General features: G+C 42.7%; 1 protein-coding gene across 1 annotated transcript in view; it reads left to right on the forward strand.

Moving 5' to 3' along the window:
- Positions 1-10071: 10071 nt before the first annotated feature.
- LOC140488944 (BAR/IMD domain-containing adapter protein 2-like 2) overlaps positions 10072-15049 on the forward strand; it is a 63315-nt gene continuing 58337 nt past the window's right edge. Inside the window, exon 1 of the mRNA XM_072588168.1 lies at positions 10072-10199. Coding sequence (XP_072444269.1) covers positions 10149-10199 — 51 coding nt within the window. The 5' untranslated portion in view covers positions 10072-10148. The remainder of the gene's footprint in view (positions 10200-15049) is intronic.

The raw sequence follows: 15049 nt of genomic DNA on the forward strand, positions 1-15049 counted from the left end.
CACCATCCAGGACAAAGCACCACATCCACCATCTTCAATCTTCACTCATGCACAGTGGTACCATCTGCAAGATTCACTGCAGTAACCCAGCAAGCCTCTTTCAATAGCACTTTTGAAGCCTTTGATTTCATCACCTGGAAAGGCAAAGGCAGCAGACACGTGGGCACACCACCACCTGCAAGTTCCCTCTAATCCACACATCATATGTTGTTTCCTCACTGTTACTGGGTCAAAATCCTGAAATGCCCTCCCTCACATCACCATGGGTCTGCTTCCTTAATGTGGGCAGCGATAGTTAATTGCAGTGGCTTGTCACTGGGTAATTAAGGATGGGTAATTCCTGCTCACCTTCTCAATGATACGGACATCCAGTGAATACATAAAAGTAATGTAGAAGATGGATATCTTTCCAGCCAGCCAGTCTATTGGCAATATATTTTGTGCTTCTTCTGTTTGCTTTCTTTTGCTGGTATAAGTGATGATTGGGGCAGTGCTCATCATTTTGGCTTGTGTTTGGCATATTATATCACTCCTCTGCCATAGTGTCTGCTATTGGCTTTCATTGGCGAACTGGTTTATCAGTGTGAAGAGTTGCCCATGAACAGGCATTGCTGAAGGAGAGTCATTTCAAACTCAAACTCAGAGACCTGCTGAGTTTCTCCAGAATTCTCTGTTTCAGGTGTTGCTGACTGGCCCATTCCAAGGTCCAGGACTATGTGCTACAGATGTACTAAAGCTTAGGACAACTGCTACAAAAGCTCAGTGGGGAAGGGGTCCATCTGCCCTGGTATACTGAGTGGCTAGAGTCTGTATCGATCCTATCAATTTGTGTCTTTGTTGTGAGATGTATGTTGTAAATGTCACAAGGAATGACCTCTGCCACTGAAGGTGGTGGGGGGAAATGTTCTGTTTCTTTCCATATCTCTGAAACAAAAGACAAAGAACAGTGTATGCTGGAAAGTTGAAACCAACACAGAAATAGCTGGAGAAACTCTTTAACACCTTAGAAGAGTCATTGCACCCTGCTTTCTCTCTGCAGGTACTGAGTTTCTCCAGCAGTTTCAGCTTTGTTTTATCTCTGAAAAAAATGGACATATTTCAATGAAATGTGGTCCACAGATTATGGTCTCAGGAAGAACTGATTAATTGTTGGTGAAGAAAGAGTCCAGATCTGGATCCTCATTTTTTTTTAAAGGATTGTGAATATTTAAAATTCTTCACATTCAGCTTGAGTTTGCTGGAAGTGGAACAAAATGTATGCATGTGTTAAAATATCAGAGTCCCCTTGCAAACTAATCACCTCTCAGACAGTCTGAATGTTGGTTGTCCCCCTAAATTGATATTCTTGTGAAGTGTCCTGGAAACGTTAAACCTGACCCACCGTTCACTATGATCATCCAACTCAATCGCCTGTTCTCACTTTCTCCCCATTTGATCCCTTTAGCCACTAGAGGTCTATCTATCTCCTTCTTGAAAATCTAGCCACAGCTACTCTCTGTTGCAGAGAATTCCACAGGCTCACCACTCTCTGGGTGAAGACATTTCTCCTCATCTCAGTCCCAAATACCTAAATCTCACTTGGCCAATGGGAAGATCCTTCCTGTGTTTAACCTGCCTAGTCCTGTTAGAATGTTACAGGTTTCTACAAAATTATCCCTCATTCTTCTGAATCAAATATTGGCCTAATCGACCCAGTTTGTCATTAGAGATCAGCTCTGCCATCCCCCAGCTGTCAGTCTGGTTGACCTTTGTTGCACTCCATCCTTCCTCAGCTGAGCCAAAACTACACACAATACTCCAGGTGTGCTCTCACTAAGGCTCTGTACAATTGCAACACGAGATTCTTGCTCTTGTAGTCAAATCCTTTCACTGCAAAGGCCAACGTGCCATTTGCCTTCTGCACTGTCTGCTGCACCTGCATGCTTACTTTCAGTGACTGGTGTGCAAGGTTATCTATGCCTCATTGCATCTCCCCCTTTCCAAGTTATCACTGTTCAGACAATAATCCAAGTGGTATTAAATCTTTTATAATGGACCGAAACATTTTCCCCACTACTGATGTCAGGCTAACTGGTTTGTAATTCCCTGTTTTCTGCCAATCTCCCTTTTAAAAAAATAGTAGGATCACAATAGCTGCCCTCCAATCCATAAGAACTGTTTCAGAGTCTATAGAACCTTCAAAGATGACCACCAACACATCTATTCTTTCTAGGGCCACTTCCTTACATACTCTGGGATGTAGATTATTACGTCCTGTGGATTTATTGGCCTTTAATGCCATTAATTTCCCCCACACCATTTCCCTACGATTGGAGATTTCCTTCAGTTCCTTACTCTCTCTGATCCATGTATTCATCAACTTTATTGAGACGTTATTTGTATATTCCTTTGTGAAGACAGAATCAAAGTATGTACTTAATGGATCTGCCATCTCTTTGCTCCCCATTATAACTTCCTCTGTTTCTATGAGTGTAGAGTCATAGCGTCAAACAGTCCCTTCGGCCCAACCAGTCCATGCTGATCATAATCCCAAATGAAACTAGTCCCACTTGCCTGAACTTGGCCCATATCCCTTCAAACGTTTCTTATTCATGTATTTATCTAATACAAAAAGCTTCATTGTGACATCTTTAATTGATCAGAAACCTTCAATTCTGTATTGCCAAATAATGATTGGATTAAAGAAAAATTTAAAAGTACCTTTAAAAAATTCTCTACTTTTTATCATTTGACATTGCACCAACATCAAATTGGCTTGACCAGACGAGTCAGGTTATTTATCAATAATTAAGAAGCTTAGTACCCTGTGTCAATACTTAGTTATGTCTCTGTCAACAAGGTGTAACTTTTTCAACTGTTTTGCGGCAAGATATACAAACTTCTTATCAAGTCTGAGAGGGAACCACAAGGAGGAGCAACTCTTAAATTTCCACTTTGTGTGTCCAAAAACTAGAGTTATAGAATCCCTACAGTGGGGAAGCAGGCCGTTCGGCCCATTGGGTCCACACCAACCCTCCGAATAGCATCCCACCCAGACCCACCCCCCTATCCTATTCCTGTAACCCTGCATTTCCCATGGCTTATCCATCTAGCTTACACATCCATGGACATGATGGGCAATTTAGCATGGCCCAATCCAACTAATCTGCACATCTTTGAACTGATAGTTTTTGGTAGTACAGACCCTGAATGCTGACAGTCAGACTGTACTACAGAGTTTCGATATCCCTGCCACAGAGAGCTGTGGGGGCAGAGTCCGTGTGTATATTTAAGGCTGAGATAGATCGATCCTTGATCAGTTGGGGAACGGATATCAATTTCTGACCCATTGTTTCTTTTGATGCAGTGCAATTAAAAGTCAACTGATAAGGAAGTAAGGTCTGTCTCCTTTTAAAAACACACTTAATTACATCTCAGGTCAAATTCCACTGCAACCAGGAACAATAAAAACAGAGAATTTGCACCTCTTTGCACAAACGTTTTGTTCCCTTATGCAATTGTTGCTCAAGAATTTGTGAATGTTGCACAAGACTTTTCCAATGGAGATTGTTGTTATGGGAAGAGAGGGTAGGGGCTAACCATAAGTAATAGGAACAGGAGTAGGCCATTCAGCCCCTCGAGCGTGCTCCACCATTCAATAGGATCATGGCTGATCCAACATTTCTGACGTCCACCTTTCTGCTCTTTCTAGTGACCCTTGATTCCCCAATTGGTCAAGAATCCATCTATCTCAGCCTTGAATATACACAAGGACTCTATCCCACAGTGAGCTGAGGCAAAGAGTCCCAAAGACTCTCAACTCTCTGAGAGAAGAAATTCTTCTTCATCTCCATCTTAAATTCGTAAAGGGGTTATGGCAAGAAAAATAACTCCACAGAGGCCGGTATCCCATCACCAAGTCACCCTTTATTTCCGCGTGGAGAGACCTTGACACTGGTCCAGCTCCCTCAGAGCCAGCTTTCAGAGGGAACAGAACCCCTGACACGCTTGTTTTTTAAAATTTTTTTTTATTTTTTGAAATTTTTAAAATTACCCCACACACTACTGCCTAACTGCAATAATGCTTATTTTTCCCCCCGCACTCGTGTGTGTTCAGGTGAAAGACATAAGGTGCACAAATCTTTATTCAGACACTCTTGTTTATTTTTTTTTCTCTTTTTTTTCCTTTTTTTTATTTTTTCCCAAGTGGCCAGTGACAAGCACTGCCCTTCAAACCAAAGGGCAATGCTGTGTGATCAGCCACTCCTGTTCTCTTTTTTTAAAACCCCCACACTACCGCCTAACTGCGGTAGTGCTTATTTTTCCCTAGCACCCATGGTGTGTGTGTGTAGGTGTGAGACACAGTGAAGGACACAAAGTGCACAAATCTTTATTCAATTTCCACCACCAGGAAGATAGGAAAACACCCGAGTGGCCAGAGACAAGCACTGCCCTTCGCATCAAAGGGCAATGCTGTGTGATCAAAAAGGTGAAGGGGAGGGTAGGGGACTCTTGTTTATATTTTTTCTTTTTTAGGGTGTTGGTGGACACCGTGTGCGAGACTGCTTTTTTTTTTAAGAGCCAGCTCTCAGAGTGAACAGCACCTCTGAAGAGACTTTTTTTTTTGTTTAACCCCCACACTACCGCCTAAGTGCGGTAGTGCTTATTTTTTCCCCAGCACCCATGGTGTGTGTGTGTACAGGTGTAAAACACAGTGAAGGACACAAAGTGCACGAATCTTTATTCAATTGCCACCACCAGGAAGATAGGAAAAACACCCGGGTGGCCAGTGACAAGCACTGCCCTTCAAACCACAGGGCAATGCTGTGTGATCAAAACAGTGAAGGGGAGGGTAGGGGACTCTTGTTTATATCCATCAACCAGGGCTCCCTGATTGGACCAGGTTAACAGCCCCAATTGGGGAACTCATATTCTATGAAGTCCGCCTGGCTGACCTCATTCCAATCACTACAGCCAGAAGCTGAGACAGGCTGGAGAAGGTAACCACCAGGATGACCATTTTGTGTCACCTCTGTGAAGGGTCACCTTTATGAATTCCAGTAGAAAGCCAGTCTCCTGATGGTGATTGTAAACAATAAAACATCCTGTTTTTCTTGAAAAAAAAACACATTTAATCAAATTTTTTCATCATGTGTTTATTCATCAGGACAATTTGCCATAATACCAATCCAAGAGGAAAAACAACTTGGATACTGCAATGAGAGGTAACAGCTACTCATTGGTTCACACTCAGGGCAATGCCATGACCAATCAGAGTCAACATGTCTCATTTCAAATTTAAACAAAGCCTGCCAGCGAATCACCATTAAGGTGTGCACTCGCCATGGCAACGGCTCTACCCAATCAGAATCTATAGTTTCACATTGCCTGATTTTTAATGAACGCTTAAGCATTGGCCAGCAACATTCAAAAAAAAAGAACCTTTTCACTAATTTTGTTCTGCAATTAAGACAGTCGGCTACATGTGGAAAGGACTTCATTGGCTGTGAAGCATTTGGGGATTTTTAACATATATTCATTCTTGTGATATAGGAATAACAACCAAAGCCAGTTATTTGTTGCATGCCCTGTATTGCTCCTTCGTGGCTTGCTGCACCATTACAGGGCACAGTTAAGAGTCAACCACATTGCTCTGTGTCTGGAGTCAGACGTAGGTCAGACCAGGTAAAGGTGGCAGATTTCACCCCCGAAAGGATGTTAGAGAGTCAGCCGGGATTTTGTTGACAGCTTGCTTGAACAATATTTTATGGATCTCACCAGGGCTCAGCTGACTTTGAAAACTGAAAGAACTGCAGATGCTAGAAATCAGAAACAAAAACAGAAATTGTTGGAAAAGCTCAGTGGGTCTGGCAGCACCTGCGCAGAGAAATCAGACTTAACATTTCTGGTCCAGTGATCCTTCCTCAGAACTGGGGAAAGATTCTGAGGAAGGGCATATGGACCCGAAACGTTTAGTCTGAATTCTCTCCATGGATGCTGCCAGACCTGCTGCATTTATCCAGCTATTTCTGTTTTAATGTAAGACTATTTTGGATCCGCTAAGGGATAATGAGACAGGTTTATGAGATAATCTCAGAGAGGAAAAAAAAAATCTCTAGAGACTTCTGACCATAATATGATATGGGTGGCACAGTAGCTCAGTGGTTAGCATTGCTGCCTCACAGCACCAGGGACCCAGGTTCGATTCCAGCCTTGGGCGACTGTGTGGAGTTTGCACGTTCTCCCTGTGTCTGTGTGGGTTTCCTTCGGGTGCTCCGGTTTCCTCCCACAATCCAAAGATGTGCAGGCAGGTGAATTGGCCATGCTAAATTACCCGTAGTGTTAGGGGTAAATGGGTCTGGGTGGGTTACTCTTCGGAGGATCGGTGTAGACTGGTTGGGCCAATTGGCCTGTTTCCGCATTGTACGGAATCTAATCTAATCTAATCATATAATCTAACACTGTGTTTTACTGTGAGGAACTTGGACTAGAAACAAGTGTGCAAAACCTAAATAAGGAGTTTACATCGGAATGAAGGCAGAGTTGGCTGGAGATGACTGGGAAAAGCATTTTTTCAGCTAATGCAGTTGAGAAACAATTGCAGAGACTTAAGAAAATAGTTCATAATTTACAGCAAAGATAAGTCCCAGTGAAGGGAATTCCATAATTCAGTTTTGGTCTCCTGGCTATAGGAAAGATGTTGTCAAACTTGTAAGGGTGCAAGAAAGATGTAACAAGGATATTGCTGGGGTTAGAGGGTTTGAGTTACCCAGAGAGGCTGAATAGACCGGAGCTGATTTCCCTGGAGCATCGGAGGCTGAGGGTGAACTTATAGAGGTTTATAAAATCATGAGGGGCATGGATAGGATAAATAGACAAGGTCTTTTCCCAGGGTTGGGAGTGTCCACAACTAGAGGGCATAGGTTGAAGGTGAGAGGGGAAAGATTTTAAAGAGACCTAAGGGGCAACTTTCTCACGTAGAGCGTTATGCATGTACGGAATGAGCTGCTAGAGGAAGTGGTGGCAGTTGCAGACAATTACAATATTTAAAAGGCATCTGGATGGGTATATGAGTAGGAAGGGTTTAGAGGGATATAGGCCAGGTGCTGGCAAAGACGACTAGGTTAATTTAGGATATCTGATCGGCATGGGCGGGTTGGACTGAAGGGTTTGTTTCCGTGCTGTACATCTCTATAACTCTTTGGTAAAACAATTATGATTAACCAAGAAAGTGAAGGATACATCAAATTGAAAGATGTCAAAGGTTATTGGTAAACCAAAGAATTGGGAAAATGTTAAAAACCAACAAAAGTTTCGAACAAACAAAAACTAAACCATGAAGATAAATTTGCAAGTAATAAAAACAGAAATAAAACAGAATTACGACAGTAAGGGCTTATTTAATAATATAAAAAGGAATACAGAGACCAAAGTGAATATAGGCCCCTGAGGAATAAGGCTGGGTCAATAATAATGGGGAATCGGGAAATGGCAGAAAAGTTGAATAAGTACATGTGACAGCCTTCAGGGTGTAGGATGCTAATAGTAAATACTAAATAATCAAGGGGCAAAAGAGGGTGGGGGATGGGGTAATTAAGTTCAATAACTATTACAAGAAAAAAAGTCCAAGGGAATTAATGGGGCTAAGGACTAATAATAGTCCTGGACATGATGGATTGCATCAGAGGATATTAAAGGAAGTAGCAGCTTGGATAATGGATGCACTGGCAGTAAGCTTCAAGATTCCCAAAACTCTGGAAAAGTTCCAGCTGATTGGAAAACTGCCAATGAAACGCCCTTATTAAAGAAAAACACATACATATCTGTCAGCTAGTTTAACATCTGTCATTGGGAACATGTTTATCTAGTATAAAGGATTTAACAGCACAACACTTAGAATAGGCTGGCACATTTTTCACTGGAGCGTAGGAGGTTGAGAGGGCCTTATAGAGTTTGAAAAATCATAAGTGGTATATTTAAGGTGAATGGCACATTTGTTTTCTCTCGGGTGGGGAATTTCAAGACTGGAGGGTATATTTTTAAGGTGAGAGGAGAAAGGTTATAAAAAAAAGACACGGGGCAAATTCTTTACACAGAGAGTAGTTCATGTGTGGAATAAATTTCCAGAGGAACTGATAGATGGTGGTACAGTTACAACATTTAAGAGGCATTTAGATAAGTACTTGAACAGAAAATGTTTGGAGGGATATGGGGCAAGTGCAGGCAGGTGGAACTAGTTTAGTTCGGGCTTATGGTTGACATGGACTGGTTGGACCAAGGGTCTGTTTCTGTACTGTATGACTCTAAATACATAATATGATTAAGCAGAGTCAGCATGGCTTCATGAAGGGGAAATCAGGTATTGCAAAGTTATTAGAATTCTTTGAGGAATAACAAGCAAGATAGATATTGGGAACCTGTAGTATAATATATTTGAACTTCTGAAAGGCATTCAATAAGGTACCATACATAGGACTACTTAAAAAAAAAAATAAGACCATGACATTTGGTATTATATTAGCAAGGATAGAGGATTGGCTAATTGTTAGAGGAGAGGGAGAGTTGGGGTAAGGGCTGCATTTTCAGGTTGGCAACCTATAACTAGTGGCGTTCCACAGGGATCAGTGCTGGAGCAATAGAGTTGGAGTACATGAATGAGTTTGATGAGGGAAATGTTTGTGCTAGTGCCAAGTTTGCATATGACACAAAAATAAGAGGGAAAGCAAGTGATGAGGGTGATCATGAAGCACAGGGATATAGACAGGTTTAGTGAGTGAGCAAGAACTTGCCAGACAGAATTTAATGTGGGAAAATGTGTCAGCTTATGTACTTTGGCACGGAAAATAGAAGAGCTGAATATTATTTAAATGGAGAGTGACTGCTGAAAGATAAAAACTAAAATAGCAGGAGAGGGTGTATTATGCTCCTTGTGCATGAATCACAAAAATGTAGCATCAACATTTTAGCGGATAATAGGGAAGGAGAATGGAATGCTGGGCTTTATTTCAAAGGATGCAAAGTATAAAAATAGGAAGGTCTTGCTAAAACTGTAGGTTAGGTGGACTGGCCATGCTAAATTGCCTATAGTGTCCAGGGATGTGTATTACCCATGGGCAATACAGAGTTCCAGAGATAGGTTAGGGTGATGGGTCTGGGAGGGAGGCCCTTCAGAGGGTTAGTGTGGACTCGATGGGCTGAGTATGATTCTGTTCAAGGCATTAGTCATACCACACTTGGAATACAGTGAGTGGTTTGGATTCCTTTATCTAAGGATCAGAGGACATAATCTCAGAGTAAAGGGTTGCTATTGAAAACTGACACGAGGAAGAATTTCTTCCAACGGAATAGAGTGCAATCCTTTATCGCAGACTGCCATGGAGGCTGGAAGTATGTGAGACTGAGAATCATGGGTTTTTGGGGAAAGGCAGGACAAGGTGGGATTGAGGCTCATTAGATCAGCCATTGATAGTGTCCACTGAAAGTGAGGACTGCAAATGTTGGAGATCAGAGTCGAAATGTGTGGCGCTGGAAAAGCACAGCCGGTCAGACAGCATCTGAGGAGCAGGAGAATTGATGTTTTGGGCATAAGCCCTTCCTGATGCTGCCCGACCTGCTGTGCTTTTCCAGCTCCACTGATAGAGAGGGAACTATGGGCCAAATGGCCTCCTGCTATCTCCACGCCTTGTGGCTCAGCAGGCGTGGTGTGTAATGAGGATCTGACCGAGTTAGGTACTACCAACTCACTCATGGCAATGCAGCTTTTTCTATATTTGCAGGACATGGGAGAGAGAGAGAGAGAGAGAGAGAGACAGAGGTAGAATTTTTAAAAATCCTATGAGTAACCAAGGACCAAACAGGAGACCTCAGGTGCTTAACTGTCCCGACATCCCCAGTTTCCAGCTGTTTAAAATCAAGCTCTCCACGCTGGAAAGGCTGAGTCCTGCGAAAACCAGTGAAATTACAAACAGCAGCTCCTTCCTTTCCAAACAATGAATAATTAACCAGACGGTCCGCCTTTTATCTGGGTCTGGAGCTGCCTTTCCAACTCTCCAACGAGGGGGAAGTAACCAGCTGGAGGGAATAGAACTCACAAAGACGTTATTTTCTCCCACAAAAAAACTTTTCCCCATTCGTTCCCTAGTTGTAAAATATTAGCTTTAATCTGCACCATGTCTCGCTCAGCGGATCCAATCTATCGATCGACACTGAATACCTACCAGGTGAGTCCAGTGTGTTTGAGGTATGCAACCGGTTGCTTTGGAGGTATCTGTATTTTATTATAGTTCCCAAACATAGACTGGACTTAACTTGCAGTTTTTTTTAATCACAGAATGGACATAAACTGCAGTTTTCTTTTGACATAGACTAGACATAAGGTGCATTTATTTTGTCACAGGGTGTACATAAACTGCGGTTTTCCTTTGACATTGAGTAGATATAAGTTGCAGTTCTTGACATAGTGAGACTGTCCCTTAGGGTGTGGCACGGTGGCTCAGTGGTTAGCACTGCTACCTCATGGCGCCCAGGACCCGGGTTTGATTCCAACCTTGGACGACTGTCTGTGTAGAGTTTGTACATTCTCCCCGTGTCTGCGTTGGTCCCCTCTGATTTGCTTCTGCAGTCCAAAGATGTGCAGGTTAGGTGGATTAGAGTGGTACTGGAAAAGCACAGCAGGAAAATCAATGTTTCGGACAGGTGCCCTTCATCAGGAAAGGCTCCATTCCTGATGAAGGGCTTTTGCCCGAAATTTCGATTTTCCCACTCCTCGGATGCTGTGCGTTTCCAGCAACACTCTAATCTTGACTCTGGTCTCCAGCATCTGCAGTCCTCACTTTCGCCTAGGTTAAGCGGATTGACCAATGCTAAATCGTCCCCGTAGCGTCCAGGGATGTGGAGGTTGGGTGGGTTAGGCATGGGAAACACAGGGACCAGGTGGGTCTGGGTGGGATGCTCTTCAGAGGGTCTGTGTGAACTCTTTGGGCCGAATGGCCTCTTTCTGCAGGGGTTTAACATCCCTTTGCTCCAAGTTCTCGCAGTATTTATCTCTTGTTCTGTTGCTATTCCCTTCTTTCCAATGCCCCCAAAACTCCAATTCCTTTCTCACCTGTCCTCACATCCCTCAAAGTGTGAATGTGTCAAACTTAAAAAGAGACACATTCACATAGCACCTTTTCTCATGGTCTCAAAGGTGATGAAGTACTTTTAAGGTCACTGTTGTAATGGCTTACCCAGTTTGCCCACAGTAAGCTCCTATTAGTAGCAGTGCATTGATGCTTCGTTGATGCTAAATATTAGCCAGGACACCAGGAATAACTCTTCCGCTTTATCTTGAAGTTGACATCGTAGTTTGATTTTGTCTGGTGGTTGCTGCTGTGAAGTGCCACTGACAGGTAACTGCTTTACAGGCACTATATAAATGCGACTTGTTGTTATATGTATGACCTGAAGGAATGTGAAAGTCTTGGGGCCTAGAAGTTTGCTGGGAAAGTGATGGAAGATTTCCTGAAATTGATAAGCGATTCAATCTGCAGCGGGTGGTGAGGGAGAGAGAGAGACACCATGAGTTATGATTTGTTACAAAAGCCACTGTGGAAAATTAGGGCTGGCCCTTCACATCGTAAGGAACCCTTCAGCATTGTGCATAATGTTTCATTGCCACTCATCCACTCCTACCCAGAAAGGGAGCAGACCAGACTATGGATTCATGATTGAAGAAATTCTTAATGGTTTTTCTCATAATTGAAATATTCATGTTTGATCTTTTAATCACACTTTCATTTTCCAGGTGGTTTGGCCCCGTTCATTTCTCTCTCGGTGTCTAATTTAACACATAGAGGTTTGATCACCGGGTAAGGGTAACAATTAATGCAGAGAAAGTGATGCTGGAGATCAGAGTCGAGAGTGTGATGTTGGAAAAGCACAGCAGGTCAGGCAGCATCAGTGGAGCAGGAGAATCGACATTTCAGGCATGAGCCCTTCATCAGGAATGAGACTGTAACAATTAAGGTGTCAACATTTGCCCAACAAAATAAGTGGTGGGCATTATGGTACCAGCTGATGCCAAGAATGATATGGAATTTACAGCCCAGGCAGGCCATTCAGCCCATCTGACCGATACCTCTCTGGAATCTATTCCCACTCTGCCATATGTAATCTTTACTCTTTCACAGGATGTTTTGTTGCTGGGAAAGACAGTATTCATTGTCCATCCCTAGTTGCTCCTGAACTGAATGGCTAGATTCAAAGCAGGAGCAAATTAGTGCAGATGTTGGTCTCTGTACTGCAAACACAAAATGCCAGAGATCACAGTAGGTCTGGCAGCAACCATAGAGAGAGAGCAAACTAACATTTCAAGTTGTCATCAAAGTTTGCTTCAAATGCAAGTTAAGAGTAAACCTGCATAGTTTTTGGGTCTGGAGTCACCAGACTGAGTAAGAACAGAAGATTTCCTTCCTTGAAGGTCACTTGTGAGCCAGATGGGACAAAAGACAGATGGTTTCTCTTCATCGAAATAAACATTGAGTTCTGGATTTTATAAAATTGACGTTAAATTCCACAGGGTGCTGTGGTGGGATTTGAACCTGTGTTAGCTGAGGATTAACTTGCATACCCAGGTCAAGGACGTAACAATATTATCACTATGCCATCAGCAGACAGGGTATTATTTGAGAAAGAGGGGGACAGCAACTATTCTGTTTCGGAATCCAAGTCGTATCAGTTCGTGGGAAGGCAGTCACTGACAATCACAGGATGTTCGGATTAGTTATTGCTGCTCCTGCCTTTAGCCTAACATTCCATCTCCACGTATTGAAACCCAACCCAGTAAAACATTTGAGGACATTTTGTCAACATTGGCTGGTTGTTTTCTGAGGTGTATTCAAATATGATGAAACAACCTGTCTTTACTGTGAGAGGGTGTTTGGGGGGGGGGGGGGGGAGACCGGGGAGGGAGTGATGGTGAAAGAAAATGGAGCGGAAGGTATCAAGTTCTATTAATCAGGTAATTGTTCATCTTAAAACTATCGGTTTACTGCTCCATTATTTATTAACTCTGAACCTGGCCAGACTATGGGAAATATTCTTAGCTCATTGCACAATTTCAGGCTGCCTGCTCGGAAAAAGCAGTTAGGCCTCAACTCTCACCTGGTGCTAAACATCCAAAATATGTCAAAATTTTGTGGTAGATGCCCCAAATCTGATTCTTGCTCTGTTTCTGTGGTTGGGCCAATGCAGAGGGAAGCAGTTGTAGATCAGGAAAAGAAATCAACTTTGGCTCATTTTGCCACTTGAGGATTCCTTCTGGGAAACGCAGATGACAGGTCTAGGAGCAGACCATTCCATCCCATGGCTGTTTTCATTTTTTATTCATTCACGGGATGTGGGCAAAGGCAAAATTAAATGCCTGTTCCTGATTTTCTTTGGGAATATTGTGGTCAGGCATCATCTTGACCCACTGCAGTCCACATAGCGAAGGTGTACCCACCGTGTGATTAGATAGGGAGTTCCAGGAATTTGACCCATTGACAATGAAGGAAAGACAATGATACATATGTTTGCACATGACCACAGAGGCAGACCAATCATAGAATCCCTAGAGTGTGGAACTTTGGCCCAACAAGGCCACACTGACGCTCCAATGAGTAACCACCCACACCCATCCCTTTGACCCAACAAGGCCACACTGACCCTCCAATGAGTAACCCACCCACACCCATCCCTTTGGCCCAACAAGGCCACACTGACCCTCCAATGAGTAACCCACCCACACCCATTACTCTACATTTACACCTGACTAATGCACCTAACCTACACATCCCTGAATGCTATGTGACAATTTAGCATGGCTAATCTACCTTAACCTGCACAACTTTTGATTGTGAGAGGAAACTAGAGCACCTGGTGGAAATTCACACAGACATTGGGAGAATGTGCAAACTTCATACAGACTGTTGCCCGAGGGTGGAATTGAACCCAGTTACCTGGCACTGTGAGGTAACCATGCTGGTACTTATGCTTCATTCAAGCTTTTACCCATCTTTTCTGCTCTGAATCCATCATCACTTATCTGTATTCACTTCTCTACCTTGTGTTTGTCTAGTTTTCTCTTAAATACATCTACTCTACTCACTTCAACCTCTCCCTGTGGTAGTGAGTTCCTCATTTCCATCACTATTTGAATTCCCTATTGGATTTGATGGTGACTATCTCCTAATGAAAACCTCTAGATCTGCTCTTCACTCTTTTATTGTATACCTGAGTTTGGGTTCAAGTTAGACTGGTTGACGAGAAGGCAAAATCATGCGTTATCTTCAGGCGTAGACTTCAAAGTAACACTGCTTATTATGCATTAACACCAAATACTGCTATACACAATAATCATAAGTATATCAGACTCTGATTTTATAGTTACATTAAGCAAAGACTAATCTATCTTCTTCATGTGCTCACATGAATTTTCCACTCCAGATTGTTGAAGTTTGGTGAAATTCTTCTGGGGTTTCTCCACCCACGCTGTACTATTTATACCTAGTGATGTCCAGCTCTTTAACATTGTCTCAAGGTTGCTCCTGGGCCCTTTTGCACAGTGTCCACTACAAAAGGAGACATGTGCTTCCTAGCAGAAACCTTTCATAATCTTAAAGACCTCTATGAGGTCAGCCTTTTCTTCTCAATGTTGCTGCCAATAGATAACAGCCATTGTACTCTCAAACAAAACAAAAGTTAATTGTGTAAATCACTCTGTGGGGAAAAAATACTGTTGTGGTTATACCTGTAAAATATTCAGGCACACAAATTCTGATTTGTGTGAAATGAAAAGCCAAGTATTTAATCTATCTTATTACATGAGCAAGCCTATTTTTCTCTCCTTAGATTGAATATAAGACTTGACAATTTGTTTGACTGAGATCCAAGCAAGATGTATGTTGGTTCACAAGAAAGATCCCAGGAATGAAAGGCTTAACATATGAGGACTATTTGAGGACTCTGGGTCTCTACTCTATGGAGTTTAGAAGGATGAGGGGGGATCTAATTGAAACTTACAGAATACTGAATGGCCTGGACAGAGAGA

The sequence above is a fragment of the Chiloscyllium punctatum genome, chromosome 18 (assembly GCF_047496795.1).
Source record: "Chiloscyllium punctatum isolate Juve2018m chromosome 18, sChiPun1.3, whole genome shotgun sequence".
NCBI classification, from domain to species: Eukaryota; Metazoa; Chordata; class Chondrichthyes; order Orectolobiformes; family Hemiscylliidae; genus Chiloscyllium; species Chiloscyllium punctatum.